General features: G+C 32.3%; 1 protein-coding gene across 1 annotated transcript; it reads left to right on the top strand.

Annotated features, from left to right (window-relative positions):
- The first annotated feature begins 661 nt into the window (after positions 1–661).
- LOC133181873 (cell adhesion molecule 2-like) lies at positions 662–19,103 on the top strand. Its single transcript, XM_061316515.1, has 7 exons — positions 662–1,641; positions 9,210–9,349; positions 14,277–14,490; positions 14,583–14,594; positions 15,556–15,846; positions 16,780–16,803; positions 17,915–19,103. The coding sequence occupies exons 1-7, from the start codon at positions 1,488–1,490 to the stop codon at positions 18,040–18,042; spliced, it is 963 nt and encodes a 320-aa protein (XP_061172499.1). The 5' UTR covers positions 662–1,487; the 3' UTR covers positions 18,043–19,103.
- The last annotated feature ends 902 nt before the right edge of the window (positions 19,104–20,005 follow it).

Here is a 20,005-nt window from a genome sequence, read left to right as displayed (position 1 = left end):
CCATTTGTAGATGTTTTTATTGGTGTATCGATAATACGCGGTGAAATGTTTGTTATTTACTTTAAGTATTATATAAATTTTCATCTAATCCATGAATCATTTCAAGGAGTAGTCTATAATTATGATATGGATGTTGAATAATTTAAGACAAAAACTTTTACTCATTTATATAGCTGTTTATGTTTCTCACCTGAACGTGAATTTCTTCTCTTGGGTTTACATTTTCATTACACCCCTGTACTACCCAAAACCTTAAAGAAAAAAAATGCTAAGAGTAGCATTCATTACAAAACAAATATTTGGAATCAACACCATTAAATTTACTTAGGGGTACAAAGTCACACATCTGTTATACCATTGTGACATGTACAGGATTCATAACAATACCGAATGAAAGACCCCGTGTGATTATATAAAAAGATATCACAAAATCTCAACACCTTAACGCTGCATTGAAACGCAATCTAACTTTATATTTGGACACAAGTTAAATTATTCTCGAGTCACACGGGTGGCGAAATGTTTGATGGAGAAGGAGATAGTGTGGTACACAGGTCTCCGGTGAATACATAATGTTATCAGTGTATTTTCAATTCGCAATGATCCAGAAATTATAATAAGGCATTGTATCATTGCAATCCGCCTCTGTGATCTCAACCTCTACACCGAGAAGGAGGATATCGTATGCAGTACTGATAACGAACACACAGTTTCATTTCTGGTCGACAGAAGCGGAGGTCTCGTATAGAGGAAGGAATCAGTGTCAATGGAATTCATCAAATATTAATATTCTGTGTACATGTATGATTTCATATGTGAATAAGGGAATTGTCATCTTTATTTACGGAGATTATTTTTTTCGAAATGTGATGATTTCAGGAAGTTCATACTGTTTTAATTAATTGGATTCATGTTTTTTCATAAACGATAGAATTTTTGAAAATTATCGTTGAAACTTCAAGATATGTGATTAAATATTCTTTATTTGTTATCATTAAATTCCAATGTTTTCAGAACTTTGCGGGATCAAATATTTGAAAAAGTGCAACAGTTGTCACGCGGTGGTGAGTTGCTTCAAAGTATTGTACATGCCACAGTCCACGTGGTTTAGTAAGAAGACCATTAAGATGATGGGAATAAATTCCCTATAGATAATTCATTACAGCAAACAGAATTAACTGTGTAATTAATTTTTCGCAGTGTTAACCACACTCGCTTTTTCGGGTCTCCAAGACCGCAGCACGTATCGGGAACCGATTTCCTCCAAGAAATGAGAATGTTTGCATCAAGCCGGGGGTATAGATTATTATCTACCACGGATTAAGACAAATTACCAAATCTTTGATGCTTACTTGAATATTCGCTAAAAATATGCTTCGGAGACAAATAGAAATATGCTAATACGCAAGGTACTGTATCAAGCTCAAGTATTTTGCCAAGATGTGATTGACGCCGGCAATTAGTGAGCTGACATTGAGCCGCAAAGAATGCAATCGACGTGTAGAGAGGACTCAATGGACACATACAGATTTTCCCGGACTTTTTTGGAGGAGTCAAGGTGCGTTTCTGGCCCCGGAAGATGGGTTGTACGGGCGTGGGTCTCTGTCCTTGCTATTTCTGTGCTGTTTTGCCAAGTGTCAGGTAAGTGTTGCTCTTTTTGGCACTGTTTTCATGTTGCTGCCATCTAGAATGAAGTTGTTTTCTACTGATGAGTGGTATAGCATTAGCGAAAGATAGTATCGGTAAAAGAGTTCTACTACTCAGGGGTGGATCTTGGTTCTAACAGAAATTTTTTGTTGTTGTCCAAAAGGACATGTAGATGTAATTTTTTTTTTCTGAAAAAAAAAAGTTTTATAAGTCTTGCATATAATTGGTTAAAGAAATTTGATTAAATAACGATATTATTGGGAAATTGTGATGATCTCGAATTAATTACGAGAATCATTTATCTCTAGATACAAATCAATATGCATTCACCTCTAAGCAGTGAGTTACTTGATAAATGAAAGGGTAAATTATTTAATTGAATACATTATGATTGACATCTAATTCCACCCTCTCTAGTTTATTGTGAGCTATGATTTATTGATGACCTTAGATAATTACTGCTCCCTTATAGAAGTATGCACTTGTATAAGGTCATCTGTCCAAGAGGATAAAATATCTAGTTTTTATTTCACGAAAGACTCGGGTAGAATTCACATAAGCATACATCTATATTCTAATGAAGACAATTAGAGTCACTAGTTTCACTTTATATACCTTTGTAAAATAAAACACGACCGAAAAGGTATTCCAAAGGTAATTACATGTCTCGTGTCATGATTAAAATATCAAATATTCATACTTTGTAGATGATTTATTTTAACGGGTTGCAGTTGTTATAAGATGGTGTCTTCTTTGTAATAACAATGCAACAATAATAGCAGGATAATTTTCTTTTATTTAAATTGTATTTGTGTAAGATTTAGACCATAAACATTTTAATCAGCTTCCGCTTGAAAGTCATGTTCATAGTTGACGGTAATATCCAAATATACAAATGTAAGTATTGATAGAACCGCTATTTGAATCAATTAATCTCATTTATAATAAAAGTTCCATTTACAGCTGTATATAAAAGGTTAACATTGGAAGCTTTTATTTAAGAGAATGAGGAAGACCCTTTGTAAGATACAAGACAGACGGAAAAAAAGTAAACTACGCCGCAGATTATATGATATGAAATGATCGACCATACTAAAAAAACGAAATGAGCACAATACCCTGGTGACTTTAAACGAGCTTTTGCTATTTTCCGCCTCTATGTAAATTTACAATAAACAGACGGTTCACTAACCAAGGGTAAGCCAATGCTCTATACTTCTCTGGCTCGGTAGTCAAATTGCTCCTGTTGAATAACGAACAAATCTATATTTTTGGAGAAGATTTTCTATACAAATTGAAAGTTATAGTCTCCATGGAACATCCCTCCTACACACGTTGTATAAGTTGGAACAAAACTGCTGAGCTTTAAGAAAATTGTCCGATGTCTTGGGGTCCAGTTTAAGAGTATGAATAATAATTATATATGATCAGACCTAACAAATACATATATTCATAAGACAAAATTTGTCCTCTTGAAAATGATTAAAGCAGTCTCATTCAAGCACTGAAACACATAAGTTAATCAAAGTTTTTCTTTTTGTGTAAATATTGATGGGTATTGAAAACTGTTAATTGTGCCTAAATTCAATAAAAGAGTTCATCTGACTGCCGTTTACAGATTCCTGACGCAGGATTTTTTTTTTCTAATTGGAATTCTGAAATTCTTAGGTAAAGACAGGTATTACCAATTTCTCTAATTAAGAATTATAAATTTACAAAATCTGAAACATATATAAAAAATAAATTCCTTCAATCAATTGTGGATCAGGTTTCAATTCAATTAGGCAGCCAAAAAAATTAACGATTAATTTCTTGAGGGGGTTTCTAGCCCACGTCAGGTTGCTCGGTGCGGTTCTAAGATTTCCCGTAATTGTGAACTATTTCTATTCAAGATAAACATAATTTTTTTTTTATTTGAAAAAGAAGTAATCTCATGGTCTTTTTTAAAGTTCTGACATTTCTACAAGTACGCTTTGCTTCTGTACAAGCATTTTAAGTCCTTTTGATGAAAAATTTACGAATCTTTCTATCTTCTCCACCGTATTACATTTTATGCAAATGTTTGAAACCTATACAAATGTAAGAAAAGTCGGTGCTATAATTAAGACAGACTCCATTGAATGTTGTCCTAAATGGTCATAGCGTACGCGTCTCATTAATTGATGACCCTCATCTGATAACAATTGGCTAACAATTAAGTACCCTATATATAATTTAACGTATGTCATATAGTAAAAACAGTGAATCGGTATATATCTGCATCAACATCTAGGAACATCCACCTAAGTGTGAAAAAAAGGTTGGATAAGAAGTTCTCACCCCTTTGAAGCCATTATATTTTCTTATTATCAATATTTAGACATAAAGATGGAAAAGCAAATTTCATTTTCCGGTATTTCTAAACACATGATATGAAAATAATGTGAAATGATCACGAAGGGCGTGACCAGTCGAGAGGGGATGCTAACTCTGTCTATGCACCTGATCCCATGCGCCTCTGATGTTTTTCAGAGGTCCGTGCTTTTGCCCTGTTCACGAATCGAATTGTTTACAGCGTCAGATTGATTACCGTTTTCTCATCTTTGGCTTTTTCATCACAAAAGATTTCATTGATGCAAAGTGTTTTGTATCCTCCTTTTTGTTTTCGAACCATATTCATTAATCCTGATTGATTGCCAGGTCTGATAATGAATTCATGATTCATTTTTAGAGAATGTTTTCGAAATTCTCCATTGTATTTCATTTTTCATACACTAGTTTCGTTTTATGGCTAATTTATGTTCTAAATATGAAAAAAAAAATGAAATTGAACTTTAAAAGATGTTTAATTTAGATATTATAATTGTAATGATATTTATCATCTGATGACCAGAGAGACCCGTTAAAGACGGTTAAAAATCAACTCTATTGGTGAGTTTAACAACTATAAACATCACGACACAATTTTCTTAATTTCAAAGCTGTTTTAACGCCTGCAGCATTGAGGGTTGGAGAAATTATGGCTACCATAATATTTGATTGATCGCTTAGCAGAGCTGATGATGGCCTCACATCAAAGAGGCTAGTTGTCCACACAGGGAAATCTGTTCTTCTTTTAATAACGTGCGTGGCAAAAGATGACATCCAATACCTAAACTGCATGACTTATTGACCGTTCATCAGAGAGGATATTTTATAATGCGGTTTTGTTGGATGTGGGAAAATAATAAAAGTGAAATGAAATTTCCTAATGAAATTGGCTGAAGTCATTTTGGCAAATTACCTCGAATCATGCAATCTTAAAAAGAGAAAACATTGAAAGAAGAATATTGTCATCAAAATGATTTCTTGACGCGAAGAAAAAAAAAAACTGTTGCATCTGATTATTAGTCAATATTCATGTTTATTGATTTCAACCCCAATTAATCTTCATGAACAAATTTTATTTGTAATCAATCAAATAAATACATACTTTATTATTTTAACATTGGTAATTTCAATCTAATAAAATTCAGAGCTCTGTCTCTCTCTCTCTCTCTCAAATGAAAGTGCAAATTGAAGACGTAATATCAAAGGAGAGGAATTTGTTATTCTTTCATTACAATGCTTTTGGAGTCTCTGTGTATTAAAAAGAACCTTAGTCTGGACTACACCAACAAATGGTGACAAATAAAACATCTGTTTTGAATATTGGAAAGGCTTTTCATTTGATTTTTGCAGAATTTATAACAGTATCTGTTTTTCCTGAGAAAACCACCGTGACTGTGTTGGTGTTTGATCAGTTGTCACACTGGGCCTGTTTATCATCAAGAGGATGCGGGGGAGGGTTATCCCGGGCTCTCTCTCAGCATGTATATCTTCTAAAATGTCTTACTTTTAATCAATGCAGGAAGAACTCGATTTGTGTGAATAGATAGGATGTCAATTTGAACAGTTTACTGTGGAATCATCATACATGTATTTAGTGGATGTTCAGTTCTGTGGGGACTTTATTTATGACTTAAAAACAACTTTCCACCACGAAATCCAGTTTTTAACAATTCAGAATAAACCCCTGCAAATAATATAAATAAATATGATACAATTTTTGAACTTATGAATGCTGGATGAAACGTGTATTTTATCACAAATCCGTTCTCTCTTACAAAAAAAGCAGCTACCAAAATACTCTGCAGGTCTTCAAATGTTTGAACGTAATATACAATACCATGTTTCAATTTGCGATTTTCAATTTTGATCAAATTTGCGTAACTTACAGATTTACCAACAAGTGATCACAGCAAGTTCTTTATTCCGTTTTTAATTGCCAAGCGTGTTTTAATGGTTGAGGTATTCCCGATCAAACAATCAGAGTTTTGCTGAAACGCGTGGCTGACATGACCGGAACTGTATATCTTGATTAAAAGATAAAATCGGCAGCCATACAACAGAAAGACGATAGACGTTTGGATTTCATAAACGGACGATTTAAAAATGACGAATTCAGGCATGTACCGATGTACTGGCATTTACCTTGAACTTGTAATTGTAATAATACCTCTCTTCTAATAAAGTGCAGGTTAGAAAATTAAAAACATTGAACAAGTATTCAAATTTAATCGATTGATTAAATAGTAATTTCAGATTTGTATAATTTAGCTGTCTATTATGAGACATGTATATGAAACGCATACTAGTCTTCTAGAATGAGAAGTCTTAAACTATGTTAAATTAGTTAAAGAATCGACATGATCCGTAAGATATCATTATACATTTTCCTGTTATGATACATTTTAAAAAATCAAGTACAGAAAAGTTTAAATCCTTGTTAACTAACCATTACACCATACTTAAAAAGTCGTTAACTTTGAGAAAAATTCCTGAGAAAGAACTTGTTACTTGGTGTCAAATAACCTTATTTAGGTAGGTGGACAAAAGATATTTGTCAGCACCTTATTTTTTTTTTATCATGAACAGTTGGTCGATGGATAAAAATCCCTATAAAAACCAGTTGGTCTATGAATGGACCTCTTAGCTGGTATTGACCTGCTATGTGTGGGGCATTTTTACATTATGACTATTTTTTGTGTACCTTAGTTCGTTTGACGTATTTGACATTTCATGAAAGAAAACACTTCATCAAATTACAAAAAATGAACTGTCAAAAGTGAATAGTTGATCATTTTTAAAAACAGAATTATGAAATTTTAATCTCTTAAGCTTTAATTTGAAAGTAATGTTAATCTGATAATCGATTAGTAAATTTGTGCAACATTGCTTTTAAAGTCACATCCTGCTACATATAAGGCCGAGATTTCTGGCCCCCCGAGATAATGCAAGTCTGAAAACGGACTCTTAATTTAATTGTTCTCGTTAAAACTATTGATTAGTTCTACTAGAACAACAGTAAGTTGGTTAGAAATTCAAACTCTGAAAGTTGAAAAATGATGAATGAGATTTCCCTCTTGATATGGTCCAATCCATTCATGGTCTCCTGCCTTGGACATTTTCACCTCTTCCGCAATGGCTTGCAGTACTGACTACTACTTCGCCAAATCCAAATGTCAGCTTTATAATTTGTATAATATTTTTGTTGCTGATATCGTTGTTAACAAATGTTCAACTAATTTGTACACCTCCTATTAGTAATGACACTTCAATGCCAATGGGTTAAAATTTGAATATGACAGTTTCTTGATGTGGCAGGTCTGTTCGTTATTTGGCATACATTTCATAAAAAAAGTTCTTGTATTTGAAGGGTTATTATCATTTGAATATCTACAAATCTTAGTTCAGCCTGCTTCTTCGCCAAACCTTCAGTGACAACAAAGGCCTTGGTTTAGACCCAATCTTATTGCCTTGTACTTCCTGGTATAAATGGAAAAAACCTTACGGATACATTTAAGTTACACCATACCATCAATCCCTCTACCAAGAGACTCTAATAGATATTACTGCATAACAGATTTTTTTTTATGTAGGAATGATTTTTCTCCCAGCTGGTTTACGTTTTTAGATTTTGACTACTCAGTACTTTTATTGCACTTATATTTAATGCGTATATAATGTTTTAAAGTCAGTACTTTTCCGGATTAAATTATAATGCTTTAAAGCGTATTACTGCCTTTGTGATGAATTAAACTGTCCAGTTCTACCATTATGTGTACACAGAGGCCAATGTTATAAAGTACTTGTATCACCATCACCTCCTTAATTCTGAGCATCTCAGTATTTCTGTACACTTCTATAGAGTTTCTGCAAAGAAGAAATACACTTGTGAATATGAAAGCCGTATCACCAACTATTCAAAAGTTATGGACAAGGTTAACGTTTTTCAAAAGTAGGTCAAACTCCAAGGTCATAATTGTTGGTATCCAATAGGAGGTCTTGTCACAATGAATACACCTGTGAAATACCTAGCACCAACAATTCAAAAGTTATGGAAATGGTTAAAGTTTGATAAAATTTTGCATAAGTGGGTCAAACTTCAAGGTCAAGAGTCAATTATGTTGGTACCCAAAGAAAGGTCTTGTCACAATGAATATACATGTGAAATATGAAAACCATACTTCCAACCAATCAAATGTTGTGGGCAAGGTTAAAGTTTATGCGGACAAAATTTTGCAAAAGTAGGTCAAACTTCAAGGTCAAGAGGTCAAATATGTTGGTACCCAAAGAAAGGTCTTGTCACAAGGAATATACATGTGAAATATGAAAGCCATACTTCCAATTATTCAAAAATTGTATATGCCCCCGAAATCTTCGATTACGGAGGAATAAAAAATAAGAATATCAATGACATGAATATAAACATTCTCCACAATTTTAAACCGATGACATGATACGCATATTCCATAATGGTTTGTGAATTCATGTCATATTTGATATCTTATATACACATCATGGAGTGATCGAGCATTTTAACTTTTTTGTTAAATACAAATAATTATAGATTGAGTTTGCTTACGCATGAAATCAAAATAAACTTTGAGAACAACATATGAACAAAATCTGTAATATATACTTGCCCTAGGTCTTATCTGGATAATGATCAGTTAACAAAAATGAGTTATACAAAAAGTAAATGCAGTCGAAATGGGGTGTCTCTAATTATATATTTAGGCATCTGTCTAATAACTACTGATTGGTTAATAATTAATTGGTAAGCTTTGATTATCTGAGATGTCCACACTGATTAGCTAAATATGCACTGATTTGATTGGATGATTCCAGGTACATTTAAGTCCGAACGCTGATTCAATTTTATTACACATTTTTTTTTTTTTTGCATTTTTCGGGGGGTATAAGTATGTTATATTTTCTTTGCAATTAGGATATGACTGTGATTAAATAAACTTCAAAAAATCTGGCAGATAACGAAACTCGATGCTTTCAAGAATGTCCTCAATAGTGGATGAAATGAATTAATAAAGCATTCAAATATTACAACAACAATAGGCAAACATAATTAAGAAAACTCTTTCTTAATATTAAATGTATGTATATTGCATGACTACGATTTATAGCAGTTGAAATGTCTGGTTTGTTAATAATATGTAACGATAAGAATTGTAACAGATATTTATATTATTATGTTTTTGCAGGTTTCCGTCGCCGAATATCAGATCGAAGTCACGTGCCGCTGACCCCTGTCATTCTGAATACCACAACTCCCAACTACACTTATATCGCTGGGGAGACGGCAATTCTGTACTGTGCCGTGGAAAACTTAGGGACCAAAACTGTAAGTGACAGCTAAAGCACATACAAATATCAGAATGTATTTATTGTTTATTTTCAACAGATCAGAAAAAAAAACTTGACAACTGATGATATTATATACGTACGTATGCAAATACGGTTCATTCAGCATAATAAACTTCGGTTGACAATGATTTATGTTATATATATATATATATATATATATATATATATATATATATATATATATATATATATATATATATATATATATATATATATATATATATATATAATTTATGTAATTTTGTATGGAAGCTTATGTGGAGACGTACTATACCTTTTTAGAATAAGATGCATAAAGATTTCTATATATATACAGCTCAAAAAATAAGTTCTGAAAAACAAGAAGAAAGGTTTCTTCTGCTCGAAGTGAAATGGTGCAGGCTTAAGATTGGCTTAAACTGAAAGAAAGCGTTCATCCAAGATGCACATTGCAGTTACTATAGTGAGGAAATATTACTTTTTAAAAAATAAATAAAAAGAAAGACTGCAAATTTTTAAAATATGCTAGATGTCAAATGCAGATGTGTTTGTATGACACGAATGTGCTGCCAAGATCGAAAAAAAGATAAGAAATTTAGGGTTGCTTCTGTTAGAAATGAGCTATGAAAGTTAACACTTAAAATGAAAGTTAACACTTAAACTGTAAGTTGTAATTTGATATAATTTTATCACCGTACAACACATATCAAAGGTTAGTTCAGTATCTATATACATATCGATAAAAAGTATATGCAAATACAATAAATAAATTTCATAAAATTGTCAAACCGTAATATTTTTAAGTGGGTAATAAAGTTTGGAATTTGACTTTGATATGTGATCCACTTTCAGACAACCAGATTGTTACAACCAACAAAATTTCCGCATAATTTCTACAAACATAGTTGTAAAAGATTCACAATTACCATTTTAATGTTATGGCTATAAAAAGAACCATATTTAGTTATAGTCAATATCTACCCCACCCCCACCCCAAATGAAACGTTGATGATAAAACCTTAATTACTTGCAGACTTCAATACATGAAGATAATGTTATTACTTAACGTCATAAAGTAATAAAAACGTAAATTTGTCATTTCAAAGATTTGGAAAGAAAATTCTGTTTTTACATCAATATTTTGACTGGAAAATATGGAGTGCATGTCTGTTCAGACTTGATCTTATGATATAATGTACAGAAATATGTGAATATTGTACCTGTACAAGTTTGCACTCTGTAAAAACTATCCTCCAAATTGAACAAAAAATGTGTATTTTGTCAGCTTTTTATTAACTAGAGTGTTCCAAGGAACGAATGTGTCGCCTGCTTTGTAGCTTCCTTAAAGTAATAGTGGTCAGTTTTTTATTTACTATTATCATGATATAGTCCATGTTTTTCTGCAAAGAGAAAAATGGCATCCATGGATAGTATATAAGAATGTGATAGAATCTGACAATTTAAGAAAATATGATTCCCCAACCCTCAAATGAATAATTAAATTGAAATTATTAGAAATAACTATCTTTTTATTAATTTCGAACAATCCTCTGAAAGAGATTTACTGCAATCGTCAGTCTACATTCATTGTGAAAAACAGGTCCCGATGAATTTTCATAGTATTTAATTATAAGTTTGTGTGGTAACTGAATATCATACAATTTCAAAGTACTGTATCATGAGCTCAACGTGTTTCCGACAATCCTCCAAAAGAGATTTCTCAATTGTCAGTCTACACAATCTATTGTAGAATACCGATCCCGATGTATTTTCATAGTATTTAAAAATAAGTTTGTGTAGTAACTGAATATCATACTACTAGTATTTCAAAGTACAATAGCATGAGCTCATAAACATGTATAAATGTTCATTATCAAAATACTGTCTCTCAAAATTCAAAAGTCAAAAGTTAAATTAAACTGCCTGGGGTATTTTTTTGCAAAGTAGGTCAAAGGCCAAGGACAATTGAATTGTAATGATGGTATTTTTCACAATATCTTATGACAAACAGTGCACATGTAAATAACATAGTCTTACCTCTTAAATGTCAAAATTATGCTGCATATCAACACTATGAAATATTTTGAAAAGTATGTCAAAGGTCAAGGGTCATGAGCTCTGTAACCATGGTAATTGACAAAAGCCATAGTGCTAAGCAATATGTGTGCAAAATAACAAACCCAGATTTCTAACAGTTCTCGAGATACAAGATGTGGCAGACGGACAGACAGACAGACAAACGCCGGGTAAAGTGATACATAAGTGCCGCTCTGCTCTGCAGGCGACACAATACTATGGCAATATCCCAAAAATTCCAATTGTTTGTTTCCAACCCATAATATATTCTGTTTATTCAGATTTTTACGATAGATATACAGAATGACACATTTCGAGGGATTTTCAAAATTCGACTATAATAGGGGCAGTGATTCGCCTTTACCGAAAATAGTTCTGTAGGGCGGGGTAAAGCAGTTAAAAATTTGGTTGCAAATATTGAAACTTAAACTCATTAAAAGACATTCATCCACGGAAATTCAATTCTGATGTTTTCACAAATTGAGCAGAATATATCAGTAAAGGAAAAAAGTTTAAAAATTTTAAACTTCAAGAGCCGTAGTTCAGTTTTGAAGTAGGTTATGTGGAAATAAACTCGATTGGGAGCAACATCAAATGGCAATCAACAATAGATTTCGCTCAATATCTGCAGCTGAGGCGATGCCAGTATAAAGACATTTATGAGGAAACACGTACTTAATTACTTGTTATGTAAGATATACATGTTCATTGAAATAAGTATATATGTAAAGAAGAAGAAAATATACGCCTTTTTAAAAGCCTCTGAAAACCAATAATTAAAAGATTATACAAGCATGAAATAGAATCGATGTTCAATGAACAGATATCAAAATGATAATTATTTCTTCTGTGACTTTGTAGAAACCTCAGGCCCCAGGATCATGAAACAGACTTAGACTTAAGTCAAAATTTCAGTCGTCCATAAAATATTTATAACTTGTGAATCAAACCTCATAATTTGCATGCAACAGTAGTTTATTGCTGCAAAGTGAAAAAAAACATTTTCATTTTAGACTGCTACATTTCTAAATCATTTTAGTGGAATATACAGTTTTTGATTTAAGCTTAAGATGTTTCATGATCCTGGGGCCAGGTATCAGACAGCAAGCCAAACTGACAGCAAAATGTCACGTTTGATTTTATCTTTGTCTTTCTCTCTTTCTCGAGAATATATACCTTCAAAAGAAGATAGCGAACTGTGGCCTTCTTATGAATCCTGAACACAATAGGAAACATAAACAGGACAAAAATAAGGGCCCCTTGAACTACCAGAGGTGGGATCATGTGTCAAGGAGTAGTAAACATCCCCTGTCGACCGGTCACATCCACCATGACAGAAAATAGAGAACGGAAATTTAATTAAAAAAATTTTGTAAAGAATATTGACATCTGTACATTATCATTCGTTTTTTAAGAAAACACAAGCACTTGTTTCGTATATGGGGTCACCCTCTTCTTTTTCTTTCCACAAGGTACATGTACTTAACTCAATTTCAGGCACCCCCGCTTCAAGCTCGTATTTTGTTAAAATATCAATCATTAACGAACTTAAATATGACGACAGACTTCCGAGTTTTGAAGCTGGTGTGTCTAAAAGAAGGGGTTGACCCTTATACGAAACAAATGCCTGTGGAAAAAAGGTGGGATTAAAAAAAACTATTTGAAGTCTACTTCTGGACTTTTAAGAAGACCTTAATAAATGCAGGTATGCTTCGTATGTTCAATTATTTTAATATTTAATTCAATTATGTAGTCCTTAGAGACCAGGTCCTCCGACAAACTGTTGGAATAACGATGGACACTTATTGTGCTCCTTTATTAGTCGACCTGTTTTTATATTCCTATGAAGCAGACTTTATTAAAAAAATCTACTTGAGAAGAAGAAAACACTTACTGTGGCCTTTATCTCGATTGATTGATTGTTTGTTGTTTTACGTCCCATTCAAGAATTTTTCACTCATATAGAGACGTCACCATATACCAGTGAAGGGCTTTAAATTTTGACCTTTACTCGGCACTCAGGGCCATTGAGCAGTGAGGGATCTTTATCGTGCCAACGCCTGCCGTGACACAGGGCCTCAGTATTTTAAAAGGTCTCATCCAAAGGACCCGCAACTTTCACTTCAAAGTGCCGAGCGCATGGCGAAGGAACAGTTGCTACCCATTTTTTTATCGACTTAGGTCAGTCGCGGCCGAGATTCGAACTCACGACTTCCCGATCACGGAGCGAGCACTCTATCGACTGAGTTACCGTGAACGGTTCTTCAACTCGAAATTTAGATATATCGGCGACGTATTATCAATTAAGAATATTTACTTCCATTCATATGTCGACTCGATGTCTTAGTGAACTTGAAATAAAAGACATCAAAGAGTCTGTCACATCTTTTTCATATTTGGATGTTTTACTGACTAAAGACGATAAGGACCAACTAACAACTTAATTGTATGATAAACGGATTGACTTCAGCTTGTCAATGAGGAACTCAAGCATGTTTTATATGGTATTTTTTTCAAAGAAGGAGTTGTCTTTGGAGTCGGAAGTGGTTAATGTACATGTATCTTGATAAAAGGTTATATAGTGTGACCGGTCAAAGTATGACCGGTCAATAGGGATGCCTACTCTTTTTAGGCACCTGATCCTTCCTCTGATGTTTCCAAGGGTCTTTGTTTTAATTTGCACTGTTCACAATTCGTATTGTTTAGAAATTTATGAAAGTGAGCATTGCTCATTTTTCTTTTATAACACTTAATTTTCCTATGACTTGCTCGATTTCCCTTTGCTAGTTGTTTGTCACTTCGAACTGATTCTGTAATGTAATTTTTAAACCTGAATTTCACCCTACCAGGTGACCTGGAGAAGAGCGATGCCTTCAGTCATACTTACTGTGGGGCTGTTCACTTACTTTGGAGATTCCCGATTCCAGACACATAACGTCATACACAAAGACCAGTGGAATTTGCACATACGGAATGTTAGTCTGGAAGACGAAGGAAGGTATGAATGTCAAGTCAGCACAAAGGCTCGTGACATTAGGAGGAGTTTTTATCTAACGGTAAAAGGTAAGCGTCTGATTATTTAAAGAAAAGAGTAAGATTTTTGAGACACAAATGTATTTACAAAAATGTAACGATATTTTTTTCTTTTTTTTCAGAACAGACATCTAGTAAGTATGATTGAACATATGTTCTTTTGATTTTTTTTAAATTTTCTTACATTTGCATAAACTCTACTGAACATAAACTTTTATTATTTAAGCCTGTCTGTAATATTTATGTTTAAGTTTTTAATTAATGTTATTATTTAGAATCCATCGTTTTATGCCCGAAACATATTTGTATGATTATTCAGCATGAAAATTAAACTCGAACATTTTTCAGGATAACAAAAGGCATTTGAGCATTCAAACTCTGAACTAATTCCTCACACATACTAGAGTTCTGTTCTGGGAATTACATCTCTATCTGTTCTAGCTTTGATTATCATCAGCGTTGTAAATACCATGTTAATTTGAAGCAAGCTTCAAAGAACAGAGTAATAAACTTTTGAGTAGGCATGCATATCGAAACTCTTTGGATTAAAAGTTACCTTTATAAGATTTGAAAAGACGATTTTATAGCCTTAGTCTTAATCATGTTATAAATTTTTTAATGATAAGCAATTAAAAATGCTTGAATTCAAATCCCTTGAAAGGCATTTCAAAGTACTAGAGTATCAAAATTTACGCCATTCTCAACATTAAGTATCCCTAGATAATACTAATACACCACAGAAAAGTAAGAACTGTTTTTACTAGAAATCAAAGCCTATAAAATATGTATGTTATTATAAATATATTCATAATCAAATGCAGATTTACTTATTTTGATTATTCAGAATATTTTTTTTCTTGTTTCTAATTCTAAGTAAAAAGTTTGGATGTTTTTAGCAAAGCTACCAATGGTTCATCCAAGGTTTTAAAGAAGAAATGTATTGACATGTATTCACCAATTTTCAAAGAATTAAGACCAATTTATCAGTTGTGAAAAATTATCCGGTAAAAAAAAAAAAAAAAAAAACTATCACGTCACATTAGCGTTAAATGAAAGATTGATTGACTAATATCTTATGCACCTTCATCTTTACAGCTATTCACATTTCGGGTAAAACTTACGTAGAGAAAAACCAGAGACTGGTTCTTTTGTGTAACGCCTCCAGTGATTCTTACCCCCCGGACGACCTGGACTGGTTTATGAACGGACACAAGATTGTGTCAAATGAACGGGAAGGTATAACGATAACAAAAAGTGTCACATACAGAAATAAAACCATTCGAAGTGAACTCGCAATTGCGCACGCGCGCATGCATCATGCTGGAACTTACATATGTCGAACATCCGATAAACTGGTGACAAATATTAAAGTGAACGTGCTTAATGGTGAGTAGATTATACACTTCATCGATTTTACCTTCAATCTTTAAAAAAGACCTGTTCTTAGTAAAGCAGGGGTTGTGCAAGTGTGATGTTTAGACATATGTTAAGGTCTAGATCTTCTTGTAAGGGATTTGAAAAATACTCTGCTAAAAACCCTGAACAAAACTATCGCACGAAAGTTTTACTTAGTATAACATTACTTTAATGGCTTTCAATCAGTACAATTAAAGACGTAATACCTTAGCATACAAATGTTTACAGTAAAATAGCATGTTCATGGAAATTTATTTAGTTTAAAACTATTTTATCCTTCCTACTCTTCCATATTTATAAATCAGTTTTGAAGTATGAGACGTAAGAGACCTTAATTTTCAATTACTTATAATCGACACTGTTTTATTTATTCACTTGTAAATGATTAGACAATAGGGAGTTGTAATTTTTAGCTTTACCAGTCATTAGGATTTTAATTTTGTTGTACTATGCTATTCAATTATGATGTTATGCTTTGCTGGATTTTAGGGTTTCACACTAAGTGACACTCCCCTTAAAGTTCTGCACCGACTACATGTACTTCATCATAGTATAGGCAAAATCATTATTGTAAATGTATAGCCGACATTGCTAAAAATTTTGTAATCTGTCCGTAATTTTGTCTTATTTATGTAATTATGCTTTCGGTTTACCTACAGGTATGTGAATTATTATTTGTTATATATATATATATATATATATATATATATATATATATATATATATATATATATATATATATTGGTGTACCTTTAACGACTTTCCTGGTATCCCTGGAATATTTTTGGTATATGAATGCGTAATAATGGTTTGGCATACCTGTCATAACATTTTGGTTTACCTATTATTTTGTAATTCCGGTAGATTAAGATGATTTTTTATAGCTCCTGTTTTCTTTTTCAGCAGGAAAAGACAATGTAAAAAGAGGTACGTACGATACAGAACCAGAAACATTACCCATTATTCTTAATGAATTCAGCAAAGCAAATATTAATGACATGTTTTAATCCGTAGATATGAGAATGTCATATTACAATGAAGGTTATCTTCCAGTCAATGAGTATTGCTGAAATATTCCAGCTTTAATAGAAGCATCATGTTAAATAACCTGTACATGTTCCACTGCTATTAGGCACAAATAAAAATAAACTTGCACATTTGTGTACTTAATTAACTTCCTTCAACAGCAATATTGACTTGTGATCCCCATTCAGAGGGGAAATTAAGCTTTCCAGAAGCTTGCATTTGGTACATAATGTTTGCTCAATGTGTCACAGAATGCTTAGTATCGACAAGTTCATTAACTAAATGGGTTATAATCGTGTGATGTATAATTAACAGGAACTGCCATTCGTTCCGAGGAGGCGTTCCTCTTATATCCGCAATATAAATCAAGTTTTCCTTGAAAAAAAAAAAAAAAAAAAACAAGGATAAAATTAACATTCCTATACAATGTGTATCATTTGGCTTATAAACAGGTATTGTTTTTAAATATAGCAGTCTTGAATCCATGTTACCGATTGATTGCTATTCTTCTGTTGGATTGTTGACTTTTAAAGTACAGATAGAATACAAAAACTTCGCATGTTATGGTAAAGCTTGTACTGATAATTATCGTCACTGCCCCTGTATATTTTGGGATTATTTTAGCAAAGTACAATACACTATATAGTGTTGATGGTATGCATCTTGCTCTTGTTTCACTCTCGAAACCCTGCTCCAGTCTTAATTAGATAGTTCTGTCATAACAGATTTCGCCAACATTGTGTTTTGCGTTTCCTCAAATAATTGGCCATGAGATTTTTTTGGTACGATATGGAATCTTAAACTGTGAAATCAGTTTTTGTGTACATTTGATTTTTTTTTTAAATTTTACCAGAAATACAGAGTGTTTACCTAAAAGAAAAAAGTGTGCTTATGTAATAATGAAATAGACTAAACTGTAAAAGGAGTTGTAAATGCAGTTTATAGGGTGAATATAAATTCTGTTTTATGTAATAAAATAATTTTGATTAAATGATATTTCATTATATTTTAGGCACTATCATATCTGATAAAAGTCAATTTGTTAAAGGCAAGAAGGGACACACAGATGGAAATATTTCCAATCGCTTACGTGGATCTTGGACTTTGTTATTTGGAATTATTCTTTGTGTTGGGTCATGAAATGCTCACCAATTCAACACTTAAATTTTGATTTTAAGAAGACAGAGAAAACAGTACCTTTGAGGTTTGAGAATGACAGAAGATAAAATGTACCTGTAGGTGACTAAAGGTGTTGACATCAAAGTCGACTCTGCTCTCCGTCAGTGTCGGTAATGGGCGTGAGTGAAGAGTTCCTCAATTTATCTTCCTGGTACATCTTCTGTTTTAAACACACAGGACGCACTGTGCAATAATTTGTACCTGACTTCTGATAATCCATCAGATTCAGTTCCTGTGAGGATTAATATTTGTTTTTATAAAACGTGTTCTGTTATATTTTGTAACATGGTTACTTTATTTAGTCATTCATATTCATATTCTTAATCATATGAATCATTTTTTGATTGTTGAAAATAGATACAATAGAAAAATTTCACAATCTTTTTTCATCCAACATGCTTCATTTTATATTTATCAGGAGTGCAAACTGTTTTAGCTCGATCAGTGTTATTTGCCTTTTGTATAGATGATCAGCTGACACAATCTATCAATATTCTATACTAACCGATACTCTACACATACAAAGTGCAACTCATGCCGGTGAAGCAAGTGCTGATGGTTCACCTACTAATATTCAAGATGTTGCCTGAAATAAGAAGACATTAGAAAACACAAGTCGACAACTTCATAAATATGTTAATCATTATAGAAAAAAGTGCAATACAGCGTCAAATTGAAGATTTACTTGCTGTTATGAAGTAGGTACTGAGCATGTGATATTGTTTTGTACAGACTGTGAAAGAGAGACCTATATTAAGGTTAACTAGCTTTGCTTTGGTTTATGGCTATTTAGATGTGATTGCTTACGGTCTGTTCAGTCTGCAATCTAAGAAGAATTTTATTTGATAAACAAGACTTTGTCATTACGGGTATAACATATCCTAATCAGATACGGGGATTCCGTCTTTGATTGGCACACTTGTTCATCCATTATGTCATTTACAAATTATGTTGTTTATTTTTTTGTTTTTGTATTGTTGTTTTTTTTTCAAATTCAATGCTTGATTAAAATAATTTTTGTACAGCTTCTGTTGTTATTCAAAAGTGATGATAAATCATTCAGAATAATCTCTAAAGAGTGATTGATTAAGTTTAACTTAAAAAAAAAACAATAGGGAACTTTTTCTTTTTTTTTTTATTCTTCCTGTTTGCTGACGTCAACCAGTATCAGTTATATAATCCAAACTTTCTCCGTTATTCTTAAGATACTGCCTCAAAACAGACTGGAATTAATTTTTACATATAGGTAAACCATGCCGAATTCTTTTGTATTAAAAAAAAACACGAATCAAGACAAAAAACAACAACAAAACAAAAACAAAAATGTGGAGGTACGATATTTGCAATGCATGTGTATATAAAAAAAAAAAAACACTTTATTTTTAAAAAAATCTTAATTTTAAATCCCTAGCTTTAACATATTAAAGTCAAGCATATAAACAAAATATATTATTTTCTGGGGAAAAAATCTTGAAATGATGTGAATCTAAAATAGAAAAGTTACTTCTTTGGCACAACTAGATGGTATTTAGACTGGTATGCTTTTATCAGACCATAATATTCATAATATCTTAGTATTATTAGAAGCATCAAACCGTGTTCATTATGCTTTCAGAGAAATTATTAGTTATCTCTGACTCTGGCAAGTTCACCTTTTAGATATATTCGTAATTCAAGGTCAATACGCAAAACGGTTCATCCCCCTATTCCCAATTTTTTTTTTTTTAAAAAATCAAGCAGTAAAAGAAAAAAATTTAATGTGGAATTCGGTGGAAAATACATATTAAAAAAGATAAAATCAGATAAATTTGCTAAAGTTTACATTATCAGTTGACTACATTTTATAAATTATAAATTCAATCTTTATTTTTAACATTAAAATTATTTATCGTTTTCTTTCTTTCTTTTTTCTTTATTTTCTTTT

This window comes from Saccostrea echinata, unplaced genomic scaffold, assembly GCF_033153115.1.
Source record: "Saccostrea echinata isolate AGI-Se365-2 ecotype Australia unplaced genomic scaffold, CSIRO_AGI_Sech_v1 ptg000009l, whole genome shotgun sequence".
Lineage (NCBI taxonomy): Eukaryota > Metazoa > Mollusca > Bivalvia > Ostreida > Ostreidae > Saccostrea > Saccostrea echinata.
The sequence above is the reverse complement of the archived record's forward strand: the minus strand, read 5'-3'. Positions and strand labels throughout refer to the sequence as shown.

Bases quoted from the DNA above. Each gene is read 5' to 3' on its own strand.
- LOC133181873 (XM_061316515.1), top strand. From the start codon at position 1,488: ATGCAATCGACGTGTAGAGAGGACTCAATGGACACATACAGATTTTCC. The intron at 9,350-14,276 runs GTAAGTGACAGC...TCACCCTACCAG, and splicing joins AAAACTTAGGGACCAAAACT to GTGACCTGGAGAAGAGCGAT. The intron at 15,847-16,779 runs GTGAGTAGATTA...TTTCTTTTTCAG, and splicing joins TAAAGTGAACGTGCTTAATG to CAGGAAAAGACAATGTAAAA.